Source organism: Scyliorhinus canicula, chromosome 16 (assembly GCF_902713615.1).
Source record: "Scyliorhinus canicula chromosome 16, sScyCan1.1, whole genome shotgun sequence".
Classification (NCBI taxonomy): Eukaryota; Metazoa; Chordata; class Chondrichthyes; order Carcharhiniformes; family Scyliorhinidae; genus Scyliorhinus; species Scyliorhinus canicula.
In genome coordinates, this window is record NC_052161.1 from 94,511,919 (window position 1) to 94,528,107 (window position 16,189).

Below are 16,189 nucleotides of genomic sequence, written 5' to 3' on the forward strand. Positions count from 1 at the left end.
AACTATAAAATTCTTACAGGGCCAGGCAGGGTAGTTGCAGGAAGGATGTTCTCAGAGGCTGGAAAGTGACCCACTGCGCCACAAGATCTCCCTTGCGCAGTTCACACTGATCATAAATTACTACCGAACCTGCTATGGTGATGATCACAACCTATTAATGGCTGGCTTATATAGACAGAAGCGTAACAGCATGAAACACAATATGATAGAATTTAGAATTTACCCTGCTGTTAGAGAGGGAGAAGCTGCAATCAGATGTAACGGTATTACAATTAAATAAGGGTAACTACAAAGACATGAGGGAGGAGCTGGCTGGAGTTGTTTTTTTTTAACTTAGAGTACCCAATTATTTTTCCAATTAAGGGCAATTTAGCGTGGCCAATCTACCTAACCTGCACATCTTTGGGTTGTGGGGGTGAAACCCACACCGACACGGGGAGAATGTGCAAACTCCATGTGGACAGTGACCCAGGGCCGGGATTTGAACCCGGGTCCTCAGCGTCGTAGGCAGCAATGCTAACCACTGTGCCACCGTGCTGCCCTGAGCTGGCCAGAGTTGATTGGAAAAGAAGCCTAGCAGGGAAGACAATGGAAGAACAATGGCAGGAGTTTTTGGGGGTCATTAGAGAGGCACAACAGAAATTCACCCCAAGGAGGAGGAAACCTGCTAAGGGGAGGACAAGGCATCCGTGGCTGACGAGGGATGTCGAGGATAGCATAAAGCCTAAAGACAAAGCACACAAAGTGGCGAGGATTAGTGGGAAACCAGAGGATTGGGAAGCCTTTAAAAGTGAGCAGAAGACAACTAAAAAAGCAATAAGGGGGGAGAAGATGAAGTATGAGTGCAAGCTAGCTCGTAATATAAAGTAAGATAGGAAGAGATTTTTTCAAAATATGAAAGGTAAGAGAGAGGCAAAAATAGACATCAGACCACTTGAACATGTGGCTGGAGAACATAGAACAGTACAGCACTGAACAGGCCCTTCGGCCCTCGATGTTGTGCCGAGCTTTGTCCGAAACCAAGATCAAGCTATCCCACTCCCTGTCATTCTGGTGTGCTCCATATGCCTATCCAATAACCGCTTGAAAGTTCCTAAAGTGTCCGACTACACTATCACAGCAGGCAGTCCATTCCATACCCTAACCACTCTCTGAGTAAAGAACCTACCTCGAACATCCCTCCTATATCTCCCACCCTGAATCTTATAGTTATGCCCCCTTGTAACAGCTACATCCACCTGAGGAAATAGAGTGGACATTCAGAGACTATCTATCCCCCTCATCATCTTATAAACCTCTGTTAAGTCACCCCTCATCCTCCTCCGCTCCAAAGAGAAAAGCCCTAGCTCCCTCAACCTTTCCTCATAAGTCCTATCCTGCAAACCAGGCAGCATCCTGAAAAATCTCCTTTGCACCCTTTCCAATGCTTCCACATCCTTCCTATAATGAGGTGACCAGAACTGCACACAATACTCCAAATGTGGTCTCACTAGGGGCATGTATAGTTGCAGCATAACCCTGCGGCTCTTAAACTCAAGCCCCCAGTTAATAAACGCTAACGCACTATAAGCCTTCTTCATGGCTCTATCCACTTGAGTGGCAACCTTCAGAAATCTGTGGACATGAACCCCAAGATCTCTCTTTTCCTCCACATTCCTCAGAACCCTGCCGTTGACCCTGTAATCTGCATTCAAATTTTTTCCACCAAAATGAATCACCTCGCACTTATCAGGGTTAAACTCCATCTGCCATTTTTCAGCCCAGCTCTGCATCCTATCAATGTCTCATTGCAGCCTGCAACAGCCCTCCACCTCATCCACTACTCCACCAATCTTGGTGTCATCAGCAAATTTACTGACCCACCCTTCAGCCCCCTCCTCCAAGTCATTGATAAAAATCACAAATAGCAGAGGACCCAGCACTAATCCCTGTGGTACACCGCTGGTAACTGGTCTCCAGTATGAAAATTTTCCATCCACCACCACCCTGTGTCTTCTATGTGATAGCCAGTTACTTATCCAATTGGCCAAATTTCCCTCTATCCCACACCTCCTTACTTTCTTCATGAGCCGACCATGGGGAACCTTATGAAACGCCTTACTAAAATCCATGTATACGACATCAACCGCTCTACCGTCATCTACACACTTAGTTACCTCCTCAAAGAATTCAATCAAATTTGTGAGGCAAGACTTCACAATTCTGTGTTGACAATGCCGGATTAAGCTGCATCTTTCCAAATTGTCATAAATCCTATATTTCAGGACCTTTACCATTAACTTCCCGACCACCGAAGTAAGACTAACCGGCCTATAATTACCAGGATTCCTATTCCCTTTCTTGAACAGAGGAACAACATTCGCCACTCTCCAGTCCCCTGGCACTATCCCCGTGTACAGTGAGGACCCAAAGATCACAGCCAAAGGCTCTGCAATCTCATCCCTTGCCTCCCAAAGAATCCTTGAATATATCCCATCTGGCCCAGGGGACTTGTCGATCCTAAGGTTTTTCAAAATTGCTAATACATCCTCAGAACATCTACCTCCTCCAGCCTACCCGCCTGTATCTCACACACATCCTCAAAAACATAACCCCTCTCTTTGGTGAACACTGAAGAAAAGTATTAATTCAACGCCTCCTATTTCTTTTGACTCCATGCACAAGTTCCAACTACTGTCCTTGACCGGCCCTAACCTCACCCTGGTCATTCTTTTATTTCTCACATAAGAGTAAAAAGCCTTTGGGTTTTCCTTGATCCGACCCGCCAAGGACTTCTCATGCCCCCTCCTAGCTCTCCTAAGCCCTTTTATTAGCTCATTCCTTGCTACCTTGTAACCCTCAAGCGACCCAACTGAACCTTGTTATCTCATCCTTACATTCGCTTCCTTTTTCCTCTTGACAAGACATTCAACCTCTTGTGAATCATGGTTCCCTCACACGGCCATTTCCTCCCTGCTTGACAGGGACATACCGATCAAGGAAGTAATAATAGGAAACAAAGAAATAGCAGACGAACTGAATAGTTACTTTGCATAAGTCTTCACGGTGGAAGATACCAGTGGGATGCCAGAGCTCCAGGAGAACCAGGGGGCAGAGGTGAGTGCAGTGACCATTACTAAGAGGATGGTTCTGGGGAATCTGAAAGGTCTGAAGGTGGATAGGTCACTGGACTGGATGGACTACATCCCAGGGCCCTAAAAGAGCTAGCCATGGACATTGTGGAGGCATTAGTGGTGATCTTTCAGGAATCACTGGAGGCAGGAAGGGTCCCAGAGGACTGGAAGGTGGCTAATATAACACCACTGTTTAAAAAGGGAGGTAGGCAGAAGACGGGAAATTGTAGGCCGGTTAGCCTGACTTCGGTCAGTGGTAAGATTTTAGAGTCTGTCATTAAAGATGAGATCGCGAAGCACTTGGAAGTGCATGGTAAAATAGGACTGAGTCAGAAATGAAATGAAAATGAAAAATGAAATGAAAATTGCTTATTGTCACGAGTAGGCTTCAATGAAGTTACTGTGAAAAGCCCCTAGTCGCCACATTCCGGCACCTGTTCGGGGAGGCTGGTACGGGAATTGAACCGTGTTGCTGGCCTGCTTAGTCTGCTTTAAAAGCCAGCGATTTAGCCCAGTGAGCTAAACCAGCCCCTCAGCACGGCTTTATCAAAGGAAGGTCGTGTCTGACAAATCTGATAGAGTTCTTTAAGGTGGTAACAAGCAAGTTAGACAAAGGAAAACCAGTGGATGTGATTTATTTAGATTTCCAGAAGGTCTTTGACAAGGTGCCGCATGGGAGACTGTTAAATAAGTTAAGAGCTCATGGTGTTCAGGGTAAGATCCTGGCATGGACAGAGGATTGGCTGGCTGACAGAAGGTAGAGAGTGGGGATAAAGTGGTCTTTTTCAGGATGGCAACTGGTGGCTAGTAGTCTGCCTCGGTTCTGTGCTGGGACCACAACTTTTTACAATACATTAATGATCTGGAAGAAGGAACTGAAGGCACTGTTAAGTTTGCTGATGATACAAAGATCTGTAGAGGGACAGGTATTATTGAGGAAGCAAGGGGGCTGCAGAAGGACTTGGACAAGCTAGAAGAGTGGGCAATGAAGTGGCAAATGAAATATAATGTGGAAAAGTGTGAGGTTATGCACTTTGGAAGGGGGAATTTAGGCATCGACTATTTTCTAAATGGGGAAATGCTTCGGAAAGCAGAAGCACAAAGGGACTTAGGAGTCCTTGTTCACGATTCTCTTAAGGTTAATGTGCAGGTTCAGTTGGCTGTTAAGAAGGCAAATGCAATGTTAGCATTCATGTCAATTGGGCTAGAATACAAGGCCTGAGATTTCCTTCTGCGGTTGTATAAGGCTCTGGTCACACCCCATTTGGAGTATTGTGAGCAATTTTGGGCCCCATATCTTAGGAAAGATGTGCTGGCCTTGAAAAGGGTCCAGAGGAGGTTCACAAGAATGATCCCTGGAATGAAGAACTTGTCGTATGAGGAACGTTTGAGGACTCGGGGTCTGTACTCGTTGGAGTTTAGAAGGATGAGAGGGATCTTATTGAAACTTACAGGATACTGCGAGGCCTGGATAGAGTAGACTTGGAGAGGATGTTTCCACTTGTAGGAAAAACTAGAACCAGAGGACACCATCTCAGACTAAAGGGACGATCCTTTAAAAACGAGATGAGGAATTTCTTCAGCCAGAGGGTGGTGAATCTGTGGAACTCTTTGCCGCAGAAGGCTGTGGAGGCCAATTCACTGAGTGTCTTTAAGACAGAAATAGCTAGGTTCTTGATTAATAAGGGGAGCAGGGGTTATGGGGAGAATGGGGATGAGAAAATATCAGCCATGATTAAATTCCAATGGGCAGCACGGTAGCATAGTGGTTAGCACAATTGCTTCACAGCTCCAGGGTTCGATTCCCCACTGGATCACTCTGTGCGGAGTTTGCATGTTCTCCCCGTGTGTGCGTGGGTTTCCTCCGGGTGCTCCGGTTTCCTCCCACAGTGCCTCAGTGGACACGGCTCAGCTGTTTACAATTCAATATTCCTCATTTCTATATGTGGAGAAATATGATTTGGCTCACTACCAAATGGGAATTTGGATGGCTGAAGGCTTTGCTGTTGGCGCAACAACTTGCATTTGCATCGCACCTTTTTAGAGTGAAACCTCCCAAGGTGATTCAGAGGAGCAAATAAAATTTGACATTGAGCCATGTAAAATTAGGACAGGGAACTGAAAAACAGAAGTCAAAGATACAGGTTATAAGGAGCATCTTAAAGAAAAGAGATGGAAAGTGATTTGGGGGACAATTTCCAGAACTTAAGATCTCGGCAACTGAAGGTATGGTCAGCTATGTTTGAGTGATTTAAAACAAAGCTTCTGCAAGAAGCTAGAATTTGAAGAGCACTGAGATCTCAGCGGATTATCAGGCTGGAGGGGATTAGGAGGCAGATTGGGAGGCGGAGGCCACAAAAACATTTGAAAACCAGGATAATAATTTAAAAATAGAGATAAGACTTTACGACATTGGTGCTGAATTAGGCCATTCATGCTCCGCCATTCAATCATATATCACAGAATCTCTGCAGTGCAGAAGGAGGATTTCAGCCCATCAACTCTGCACTGACCCTCCCAAAGAGCATCCTACCCACCCTCATCCCCAAAATCCCTAATCTTTGACACTAAGGGGCAATTTATCATGGCCAATTCACCTCAACAGTGCATCTTTGGACTGTGGGAGGAAACCGGAGCTCCCAGTGGAAACCCAAGCAGACATGGGGAGAACGTGAAAACTCCACACAGTCACCGGAGGTCGGAATTAAACCCGGGTCCCTGGCCCTGTGAGGTAGCAGTGCTATTCACTGTGCTACCATGCCGCCTTGTCTGATGGCTGATATGTTTCTCATCCTCCTGCCTTCTCCTCGTAACCCCTGATCCTCTTATTAATCAAGATCCTATCTATCTCTGTCTTAAAGACACTCAATGACTTGACCTCCACAGCCTTCTGCAGCCAAGAGTTCCACAGATTCACCACCCTCTGGCGGAAGAAATTCCTCCACGGCTCTGTTTTAAAGGTTGTCCCTTCAGTCTGAGGCAGTGCGCTCGGGTTCTAGTTTTTCTTATTAGTGGAAACATCCTTTCCGCGTTCACTCTATCTAGGCTTCTCTGTATTCTGTAGGTTTCAATGAGATTCTCTCCCGCCCCATATCCTTCTAATCTCCAACGAGTACAGACCCAGAGTCCTCAACTGCTCCTCAATAGCAAGTCCTTTGTTCTGGGGATCATTCTTATGAACCTCCTCTGGACCCTCTCCAAGGCCAGCACATCCTTGTTGCTAAACCAGAATCCACTGTAAGTAAGTGAGCATAAAGGTGCTCGGTGATTGGCGATTGTGCAAATTCGGATGCTGAAGTTTACAGAGGGGGGGGCAAGATGGACAGCCGGCCAGGTTAACATCATCACAGTTAAGATTAGAGGTATCCAAGATATGGCCAATTTCCAGTGGAGATAAGCTGAGGCAGGACTGGAGATGGTGATGTTACGGAAATGAAAGTAGCCTTGGTGATGGTGAGGATAAGAAGTCGGAATTGCAGAGGAGCGCAAGAAGCACATCTAGGAAGTCAGAATTGCCATGGTTATGAAGAGTCTGGTTCAGCCTCGGTGACCAGAAATTGGCATTTTCTGGCTTCCGATTCCTTGCACACGAGGACTGAAACAAAGATAGTTTAGGAAAATTCAGTAAGGTTTGTGATATCTTGTTGTAAAAAATTAGCTGCTTGCCATCCAGAAGCAAAACCTATATTTGTCCAAGCGGTTTATCTACCCAAGTCAAGTTATTGCTTTCTGAAAGTTTTGCAACGACTTGACTAGAAGTTTAACGGTAGCTGAAGCAAAAATAATGAACATGTACGTTGAATTGTCTGACTAATTGTGTGCAGAAAAGTCAGTAGTATTTTTAATGCCACGAGGCATGGGGCGAGAGCCACTTGTTTAGTTTCTGCATTACTCTTCCATCTCCAAAGAAGTTGTGAGAAATCTCGCAGGCCTGAGGGTGTATGCAAACCTATTCCGTGGATATTTGGTTTTAGTTTCGAAGGCACCCCAACAGCGTTGATCAAAATCAGGTAACAACATTCATAATGATCAGGCTATCACAAATACAGTGATTCCAATTCTGTTTTGTAAAAAAGCTTTTGGCAACTGCTCAAAATTCGTGCCTTGGGTTTACAATAGGTACTAAGCCAAGAGCTTTTGATGTAGTGTTAACTGTCCCTCAGAAATATGTGGATTGCCATCTGAAATATTAAAATTGTTTTTAAAAACAAAAATTAAAACCCTCCCCTAACCCACCAACCACTTCTGGGTTTAACAGAGGCAGCTTGGGTCAGATTTGCAATTTAAATAATTTACTAAGGCTGGGAACCTCATATTTAACCTGCTTTACAAGTTTAACCTTGGTTGGCCAGTTCCTCAGGCCTTGTGAAACCTGGCAGCTCAAGAGCATCTTTACAGTGTTGTGTAGATCAGGAGGGGCTACCACTTGCTCCCCCCCCCTCAAGCGGCACAATGGCGGATCAGATTCCCCCATTCCACCTTACCCCTGCCTTGCACACTCAAACCCACTTGCAGATGCTGTCTTAAAGCAAATTACTGCGGAAGCTGGAATCTGAAACAAAAGGGAAAATGCTGGAATATCTCAGCAAGTCTGGCAGCATCTGTCGGGAGAGAAAAGAGCTAACGTTTAGAGTCCGATGACTCTTTGTCAAAGCTTTGACAAAGAGTCATCGGACTCGAAACGTTAGCTCTTTTCTCTCCCCACAGATGCTGCCAGACTTGCTGAGATTTTCCAGCATTTTCCCCTGCAGATGCTGTCTGCCTACCTGAAGCTGCGTCCTGCTCCATCGATCTCCCTGCCTGGCTGTAAGTCAAGCAAGCCCATCTATCCGGCTGATTTTACAGCCAGGGATCCTGCAAGAAGAGTCTAAACTCAAATTTTCCTTGCCCCCTGCACATCCCGCCCCTTCAATGTCAGGGCTAAAGTCTTTGAAATTGCGAGTTCAGTCTCTAGTTAAATGGGTGTTGGAACCAAATCTTTCTGCTCGCTTCCCTCAAGTTCATAATATTCCAGTTAGGAGCTTCACAACTTTTCACAGATTACATTGTTGGGGTAATTGAGCCATTGGCCTGTTAGCTAGCAAGCTGCCACTCTTGGTGCAGAATGTATTTCACTATTTATAAATTGAGGTGTTTGATCTCCTTGAAATAGCTGTGCAAACAGAAGGTTATAGTTGTCAATTTTGGCAAAAAGTGAGGCATGCTTTATAAAGCACCATGTTTTTTTATCATTTCAGTGACTGGGGATTGAAAAAAAATCACCAATTTGATCAATATAGTCAACCTAATTTGTTGTAAAACTGATCAAAATGCTCAACCTGCAACCCACACCAATTCCAAGCAAGAGAACTGCTCATTCCCAAGTCAGTGATCATTGTGCGCAATTAGTGACGTATCTAAAAAAAGTTGAGATTTTGTAAAGAAAATATTCCCGAATGGGACAGTGTATTTTGGTACTAGATTAATGGTGCAGGCAGAATTAGCTGATGGAAATAAGAGGTTCTTTCTGATCATTTCAGATGTCGAGGACCCGTATGATTGTCAGAAGTGTCGGATGAGTTTCCCAACTCCAGAGGAGCACAAAAAGCACATCCAGGAAGTACATCCCCCGAGTACAATCCCTGTGACATTGTGGAAAGAACTTCAGTGCTCCTTCGCTTCTCGAAAGGCACATGGTCACGCATATTGGTGGAAAGCCATATAACTGTGATATTTGTGACAAGGCCTATCAGGTGGGCAGTTTCTGAGAATCCAACATTGAATCATGTTCTAACTTTGAGTATGCACATGCTTTGATCATTTATAGTGACAGTATCTGGAAAGGTACTATGGATATGTCCCTCAATTATATCAATGTCACATTATGCTGACCAACAGAAAATAGCTTTGTCCCTCGAAGTACTTTCAGTTTCCCGTGTGTCCAGAAGTCCAGATATATTCAATCAATTCACCGTCGGTTGTAGCATTAAAATTGTGAGTAAATGTATTACTTGAGCCAGGAATGTTGGGAGGATTGATTCCTTGAACTAGGGAGGGCAAGTATTGACCAGTTATACAAAGAACAAAGAAAATTACAGCACAGGAACAGGCCCTTCGGCCCTCCCAGCCTGCGCCGATCCAGATCCTTTATCTAAACCTGTTGCCTATTTTCCAAGGATCTACTTCCCTCTGTTCCCCGCCGTTCATATCTGTCCAGATGCATCTTAAATGATGCTATCATGCCCGCCTCTACCACCTCCACTGGCAAAGCTTTCCAGGCACCCCACCCTCTGCGTAAAAGATTTTCCACACATCTCCCTTAAACTTTCCCCCTCTCACCTTGAAATCGTGACCCCTTGTAATTGACAACCCCACTCTTGGAAAAAGCTTGTTGCTATCCACCCTGTCCATACCTCTCATAATTTTGTAGAACTCAATCAGGTCCCCCCTCAACCTCTGTCTTTCCAACGAAAACAATCCTAATCTACTCATCCTTTCTTCATAGCTAGCACCCTCCATACCAGGCAACATCCTGGTGAACCTCCTCTGCACCCTCTCTAAAGCATCCACGTCCTTCTGGTAATGTGGCGACCAGAACTGCACGCAGTAAAGTTATAGTTTCTATGTAGTTAATTGGATTGGATTTGTTTATTGTCACGTGTACCGAGGTACAGTGAAAAGTATTTTTCTGCAAGCAGCTCAACAGATCATTCAGTACATGGGAAGAAAAGGGAATTAAACATAATTCAAGAAAATACATGAGAATACATAATAGGGCAATACAATATATACAATGTAACTACATAAGCATTGGCATCGGATGAAGCATACATGGGTGTAGTGTTAATGAGGTCAGTCCATAAGAGGGTCATTTAGGAGTCTGGTGACAGTGGGGGAGAAGCTGTTTTTGAGTATGTTCGTGCGTGTTCAGACTTCTGAATCTCCTGCCCGATGGAAGAAGTTGGAAAAGTGAGTAAGCCGGTGGGAGGGATCCTTGATTATGCTGCCCGCTTTCCCCGGCAGCGGGAGGTGTAGATGGAATCAATGGATGGGAGGCAGGTTCGTGTGATGGACTGGGTGGTATTCACGACTCTCTGAATATAGCTATGTAGCTTAATATAGCTATTGTTGGGGCGGCATGGTGGTGCAGTGGTTAGCACTGCTGCCTACAGCACTGAGGACCTTGGTTCCATCCTGGCCCCACGTCACTGTCCGTGTGGAGTTTGCACATTCTCCCCTTGTCTGCATGGGTTTCACCCCCACAACCCAAAGATGTACATGATAGGTGGATTGACCATGCTAAATTGCCCCTTAATTGGAGAAAAATAATTGGGTTCTCTAAATGTTTTTTAAAAAGTTATTGCCTTTCACTTTTTGTGAGATTGAATATCCACTCAAAAGTATTCCACTTGCCTATTTTGTCCCAAAATTCTCCCCTTCTGATGTCAGTAATTCACTCTGAAGTGCGCATTTCTCAGGAACCCACCACCATTTCAAACAGATGGCAATTCTTCAGTGTGTCTGTGTGAGACCCTATGGTTTAGGAGGTCAAATAGTTTTGATAATGCAGCAGCATCACAGCTCACCTTGGCCTTGTCTATGTGTGTGCCTCTCATGGCGACTGTTGGGCAGTGACCAGGAACGCAAGCTGCATATTATGTGCTACCTCACAAATGGAGCTTAAACTCAGTACCTATAAACTCACAGGCCCGAGGGCTACCACTAAGTCCAAGCTGTCCCAAATATGGATGGCGTATTTGAACCTCTGATCCTGCTGGGTGCTGACTACTTTGGCAACAGATTACATCAATCCTATGAACATTTGTAGACTTTAGGCTTCATTGTTTTAAAATGGTAAGTGCTGGTAAAGACTGCTAGTTTGTCATAGAAATAGTACATGTAGTAATAAGAAATATAATTCTTTAAAGATCCACCCAAAACCACAAGGCCAATAGCTTATAGTTTGAAGTATACTAAGGCAACATTTATGCATCCCCAGTTTTATCCTTTAGAATTCCTTTAGTGAGAAATTGGCATTTATATCGCATAAGTCAGCTTCTCTGATTCTCAGTCAATGAATACTTGGAGTGCTGGCACTGTTCTCAGCAAAACATGACATAGCAAGACCCCACTTTCAAAAGGAATGTTTAGTTAATTTTTAGTGGGTGCTTGGATGTGATCAAGAGATTAACTGAAACATAAGGAGAGCCATTCAGACAGTGTTGTGGGTTATTCTTGGTCACTTGAAGAGGGCCACCTGTGATACTCCTTAACTGAGAATCCGAGGAGCAGATGAATGCGTAGAGTGCTACAGGAGCCTGCCTGTTAACCTGCACATCCATCAGAATGGGGTGGGGTGGAGGGGGTAAAATGGTCATGACTATTGCTCAGTAGTGGGAATGTTCACTGATTGAACGATGTTCAGCACTATCTGCAACTCTTCATACTGAGGAGTCCACGTCGATATGCAGCAAGACCTGGACAATATTCAGGCTTGAACTGATAAGTAGCAAGTAACATACACGCCACACAATTGGCAGGATGACCACCTCCAATAAGAGGACCAACCATCACCCCTTGACATTCAATCTCATTACCATTGCTGAATCTCCCACCATCACATCTTGGGGGTTACCATTAACCATAAACTAAATTAGACCAAAAAAAGCACTGTGGCTATCAAAGCAAGTCAAACGCTGGGAATTCTGTGACTAGTAACTCAACTCCTGATTTCCAAATCCTGCTCACCATCTCCATGTCAAGAGTGTGATGGAATACTCCCCACTTGCCTGGATGAGTGCAACTCCTGCAAGGTGCACTCCAGAGTTGTTTGACAAGTGTCAAGCTTCTTTCAACAGCACTTTCTGAACCCACCAAATAGAAGGACAAGGTCAACATGGCAACACCACCACCTGCAAGATCTCTCCCAAGTCACACAGCATCTCAACTTGGAAATATATCGCTGTTCCTGCACTCTTGTTTGGTTAAAGATCCTGAAACTCCCTTCTTAACAGCACTGTGGGTGTACCTGCACCACATGGACTGCAGCAGTTCAAGTAGGCTGTTCGCCACCACCACCTCAAAGCTAATTAGGGATGAGCAATAAAATCTGACCCAGCCAGTGATGCCCACACCCTCATTAAAACACATCTTTAACCACAAAAAAACTGCAGAGACTAAAAACTGAATGTTTTTTAAATGCTGGAAATAGTTGGTGGGACATCTGTGGAGAGAACAGAGCAGTTAACATATCAAAACTAATCGTACTCCAATATTGATTGGCACGTTGTATAAGTGGCAGATCAGTATTTCACACATGAAGCATTTTGAGGTTTGACCTGGTCATTCCAACTATAGTGTGATTGCTGCAACTTCTATTTCCCTTAGAATTTCATTTATATGTTCATCCTGCTGCCAGAAGTTGTCCGATTGCATGCTGGGGGCAAGTTGGAAGCACCTTTAAATCGTAAGTCAAGATAGGTCAAGGCAGATCCTCTGGACTTCCTGTCACAGATATCTTGAGTCAGCTTTGGGCCTGGTTGATTTGCTGGATGGTTTTGATCCATTTTGTCATATCCTGCAGTTGCCTTACATAAAACAGACATAGAAAATAGAAGCCATTGAATAAATGAAAGCCAGCTAGGATTTAAAGTTAATAATAGCAGCAGAATATGCCAGAAACTACTCAGTGCCTGGCAGCATAGAACATAGAACGATACAGCGCAGTACATGCCCTTCGGCCCACGATGTTGCACCGACATAGGAAGTCAAAACTAAAGGCCATCTAACCTACAGTATGCCATTATCATCCATATGCTTATCAAGCCTTCTCCGCCATTCATTATGATCATGCTGATCAAGTTCAATATCCTTATCCCACCTCTTCCCTGTCCCCACCTCTTCCCCACCCCCAATATCCCTTGATTCCTTTAGCCCAATGATTTGGCCTCATACTTTCTGTGGTAGTAAATTCTACAGATTCACCACCCTCTGGGTGAAGAAATTTCTCCTCACCTCAGTCCTAAATGGTTTGCCACTTAACTCAAAGTAAGACCTCCCCCCCCCCCCCCCCCCCCCCCCAAATCGGGAACATTCTTTCTGAATCTACCCTGTCGAACTTGGATGTTGTCAACAGATGGGTAAATTGGAGGCAGGAGGTTGGAGATTTTTCCCAGGCGATATGCCTGTTGAATGTACTGTAGGCCCCTATATGACAATTTCAGACCCCAAACATGTTCCATGGGCACAATCTGAACTCTAGCCAAGGGATAGTTTAGATAACACTTTTAATATTGAACACAAATGCATGCATCTTGCAAAAATTTTCACTGTTGATGGCTCTGGACCTATTTTTGTTCTCTGACATCAGGATCCTTCCATCAAAGACTGAAACTGCAGCAATCTTAATTTCCTTAATTACAAGGGGAGAGTGTGAAGTTTACACTTCAATGCATTCACAGAGGAAATTTGGAGACAATAATAATGGAATTAATTAGCATTCAGGAAAGTATGATTGAATAAATGAAAGCCAGCTAGGATTTAAAGTTAATAATAGCAGCAGAATATGCCAGAAACTACTCAGTGCCTGGCAGCATAGAACATAGAACGATACAGCGCAGTACATGCCCTTTGGCCCACGATGTTGCACCGACATAGGAAGTCAAAAACTAAAGGCCATCTAACCTACAGTATGCCATTATCATCCATATGCTTATCCAATAAACTTTTAAATGCCCTCAATGTTGGCGAGTGCACTACTGTTGCAGGTAGGGCATCCACGGCCTCACCACTCTTTGCGTAACAAACCTACCTCTGACCTCTGTCCTATATTACCCCTCAATTTAAGGCTATGTCCCCTCGTGCTAGCCACCTCCATCCGCGGGAGAAGGCTCTCACTCCATCCTACCTAACCCTCTGATCATTTTGTATGCCTCTGAGAGAAACAGCATTTCAAGTCGATGACCTTTCATGAGAACTGATTTTAAGTTATTTGATAAAAGTAACAGGCAACTGTTTGAAGGTAGTGTGGTTGATGTGTACATGGACTTTTGACAGGAGATGCAGTCTCAGAATAAGAGGTAGACCATTTAGGATTGAAATGAGGAGGAATTTATTCACTCAGAGGATGATGAATCTTTAGAATACTCCACCCGGAAGGCTGTGGAGGCTCAAACATTGCAGCTATTTGAGACAAAGATCGATATATTTCTAGATATTAAAGATATAAAGGGATTTGGGGATAGTGAGAAAAAATACCATAACCTGGGTGAATGGCAGAGCAGGTGCAATGGGCCAAAGGGCCTAATCCTCCTATGTTCCAACCACCTTTCCACAGTTTTCCAAGCTGATTCTGCTAATTGCTTTCTGTGAGAATTACTGTAGATTTATTTCATTAGCTGAAAGCTAGAGCAAATCTTCCAGCTGCCTTTCCCTCACGAAATCAAAATTGGAGTGCCGGCTTCTGTCAACAAACGCACAATTAAATAAAAGAACTAAAAATCGACTCCGAATCATGATCAGCGTGGCATGTTTTGAAATGATCGAACCAGAAATACAAACCAAACATTTTACCTTCAACATGAATAATTTATATGGTGAATAGATGTAGCTGCCATTTCTCCAGTATTGCAGGTTCTGTTCTACAACTTTCCAGTTTTACCTTCTCTTGACATGAGAATCATGCACCTAGCTTAAATCTTTTATTGAACTAAGTGCAGACCTGCTGGCTCTTTTGCATGCGTAGGATGGGCCGTTCTGACCTTTTTTCTTCCTTCACAAGATGTGGGTACTGGCTAAGCCAACATTTATTGCCCAGTATATATTGCTACTGAAAAGGTGGTAGTGAGTCAGAAAAGTTATCATTTAAGTATAATAAACCCAAGCTTGTATGAATTCAATCAATGTCATCCATATCTTGCACAATAAAAACAGAAAGAGTTCGAGCGTCTGTGGGGAGCTGCCAGACCCACTGAGATTACCCTTCAGCTTTTTATTTCAGATCTCCAGCATCTGTGTTTAGTTTTTTTTTAGAGGTGTCTTCCAGTTTCTCAAATCAGGTGCTCCCACATTTGTTATAATTGTAGTTGTGTGAAAAGTCTCAGTCAGAATGGAGTCATATGACATGTGTGACATCATCGCCTACTTTGCAGGCTTTTGGAGCGTCCAGTACCAAAACTTGTACAGTGAAGACCTATTCAATAAACCTCTGTTAATCTTGCATCAATCCCATCCCCAGCAGATCTAAAATCAAATTTAATTTGTACTGTTGGTCTAAAGATGCAAATGTTTACAAAAGGAAAACTGGCAATGAGGAACAGGTCAGAAGAAAGGAAAAGTCATTTTTTTCACCAATGGTTGGAGTGGAGCAGCGTCAACCAATTAACTGATTAACAGAAGACCAGAAATCGCTGGCATCAGAACTGGTAAGGTTATAGGCAAAAATTTAAAGGAAGGACGCATACTGTTTTAAACCAGCAATCTGAGGAGCCAGGTTGCAGGGCTCGCCACGTGCAGTACAGTAAGATACTGAGGTAGAGCGAGGCAAAGAACAAAAGATTACCAAAACATGTATGAAAGTTAAATCAGTTGCAAGTTAAAGCTGATGAAAGTTAAAGCTGTTGCAAATTGGTAATTCACTTGAATGAACTCGACCACTGAATTAAGCAAAGAGGGAGAGCATCCCAACATTGTGATAAATGGGACATTTTGGCACGACGGGCTGCTTTGATGAGGACTCTGAGAACTGGAAATCGTAATCGGCGGACTCCCATTATTACATTTTAGCCAACAAAATATTGAAAGATTAAGGTATTCTTAAGTACAATCGGAAGCAAAATTGAAATTTGCTAAGAAGCTTAGTTCAGCCAGAGATTCCCGGGGATAAGACATATCAAGAACTAATGAAAATATTAGAATATCATTATTCGCCAAAGCTGTCGATTATTACGGAGAGGTTTCAATTTCATTGAAGGAATCAGAAGAGGAAAATATTGCGCAGGAAGATGTTGCGACCCACAAGCAACTTGCTTTGTTAATTTGGTGATTTATTACATGACACAATTAGAGATTGTTTAGTGTGGTTTGAAAAATTAGGTCAT

The 16,189-nt window shown here is 43.8% G+C and overlaps 1 protein-coding gene across 1 annotated transcript in view; it reads left to right on the forward strand.

Moving 5' to 3' along the window:
* zbtb40 (zinc finger and BTB domain containing 40) overlaps window positions 1-16,189 on the forward strand; it is a 105,082-nt gene that overhangs the window by 58,558 nt on the left and 30,335 nt on the right. The window contains 2 exon segments of the mRNA XM_038773574.1: window positions 8,633-8,741; window positions 8,743-8,845. Of these exon segments, the coding sequence (XP_038629502.1) occupies window positions 8,633-8,741; window positions 8,743-8,845 (212 nt within the window).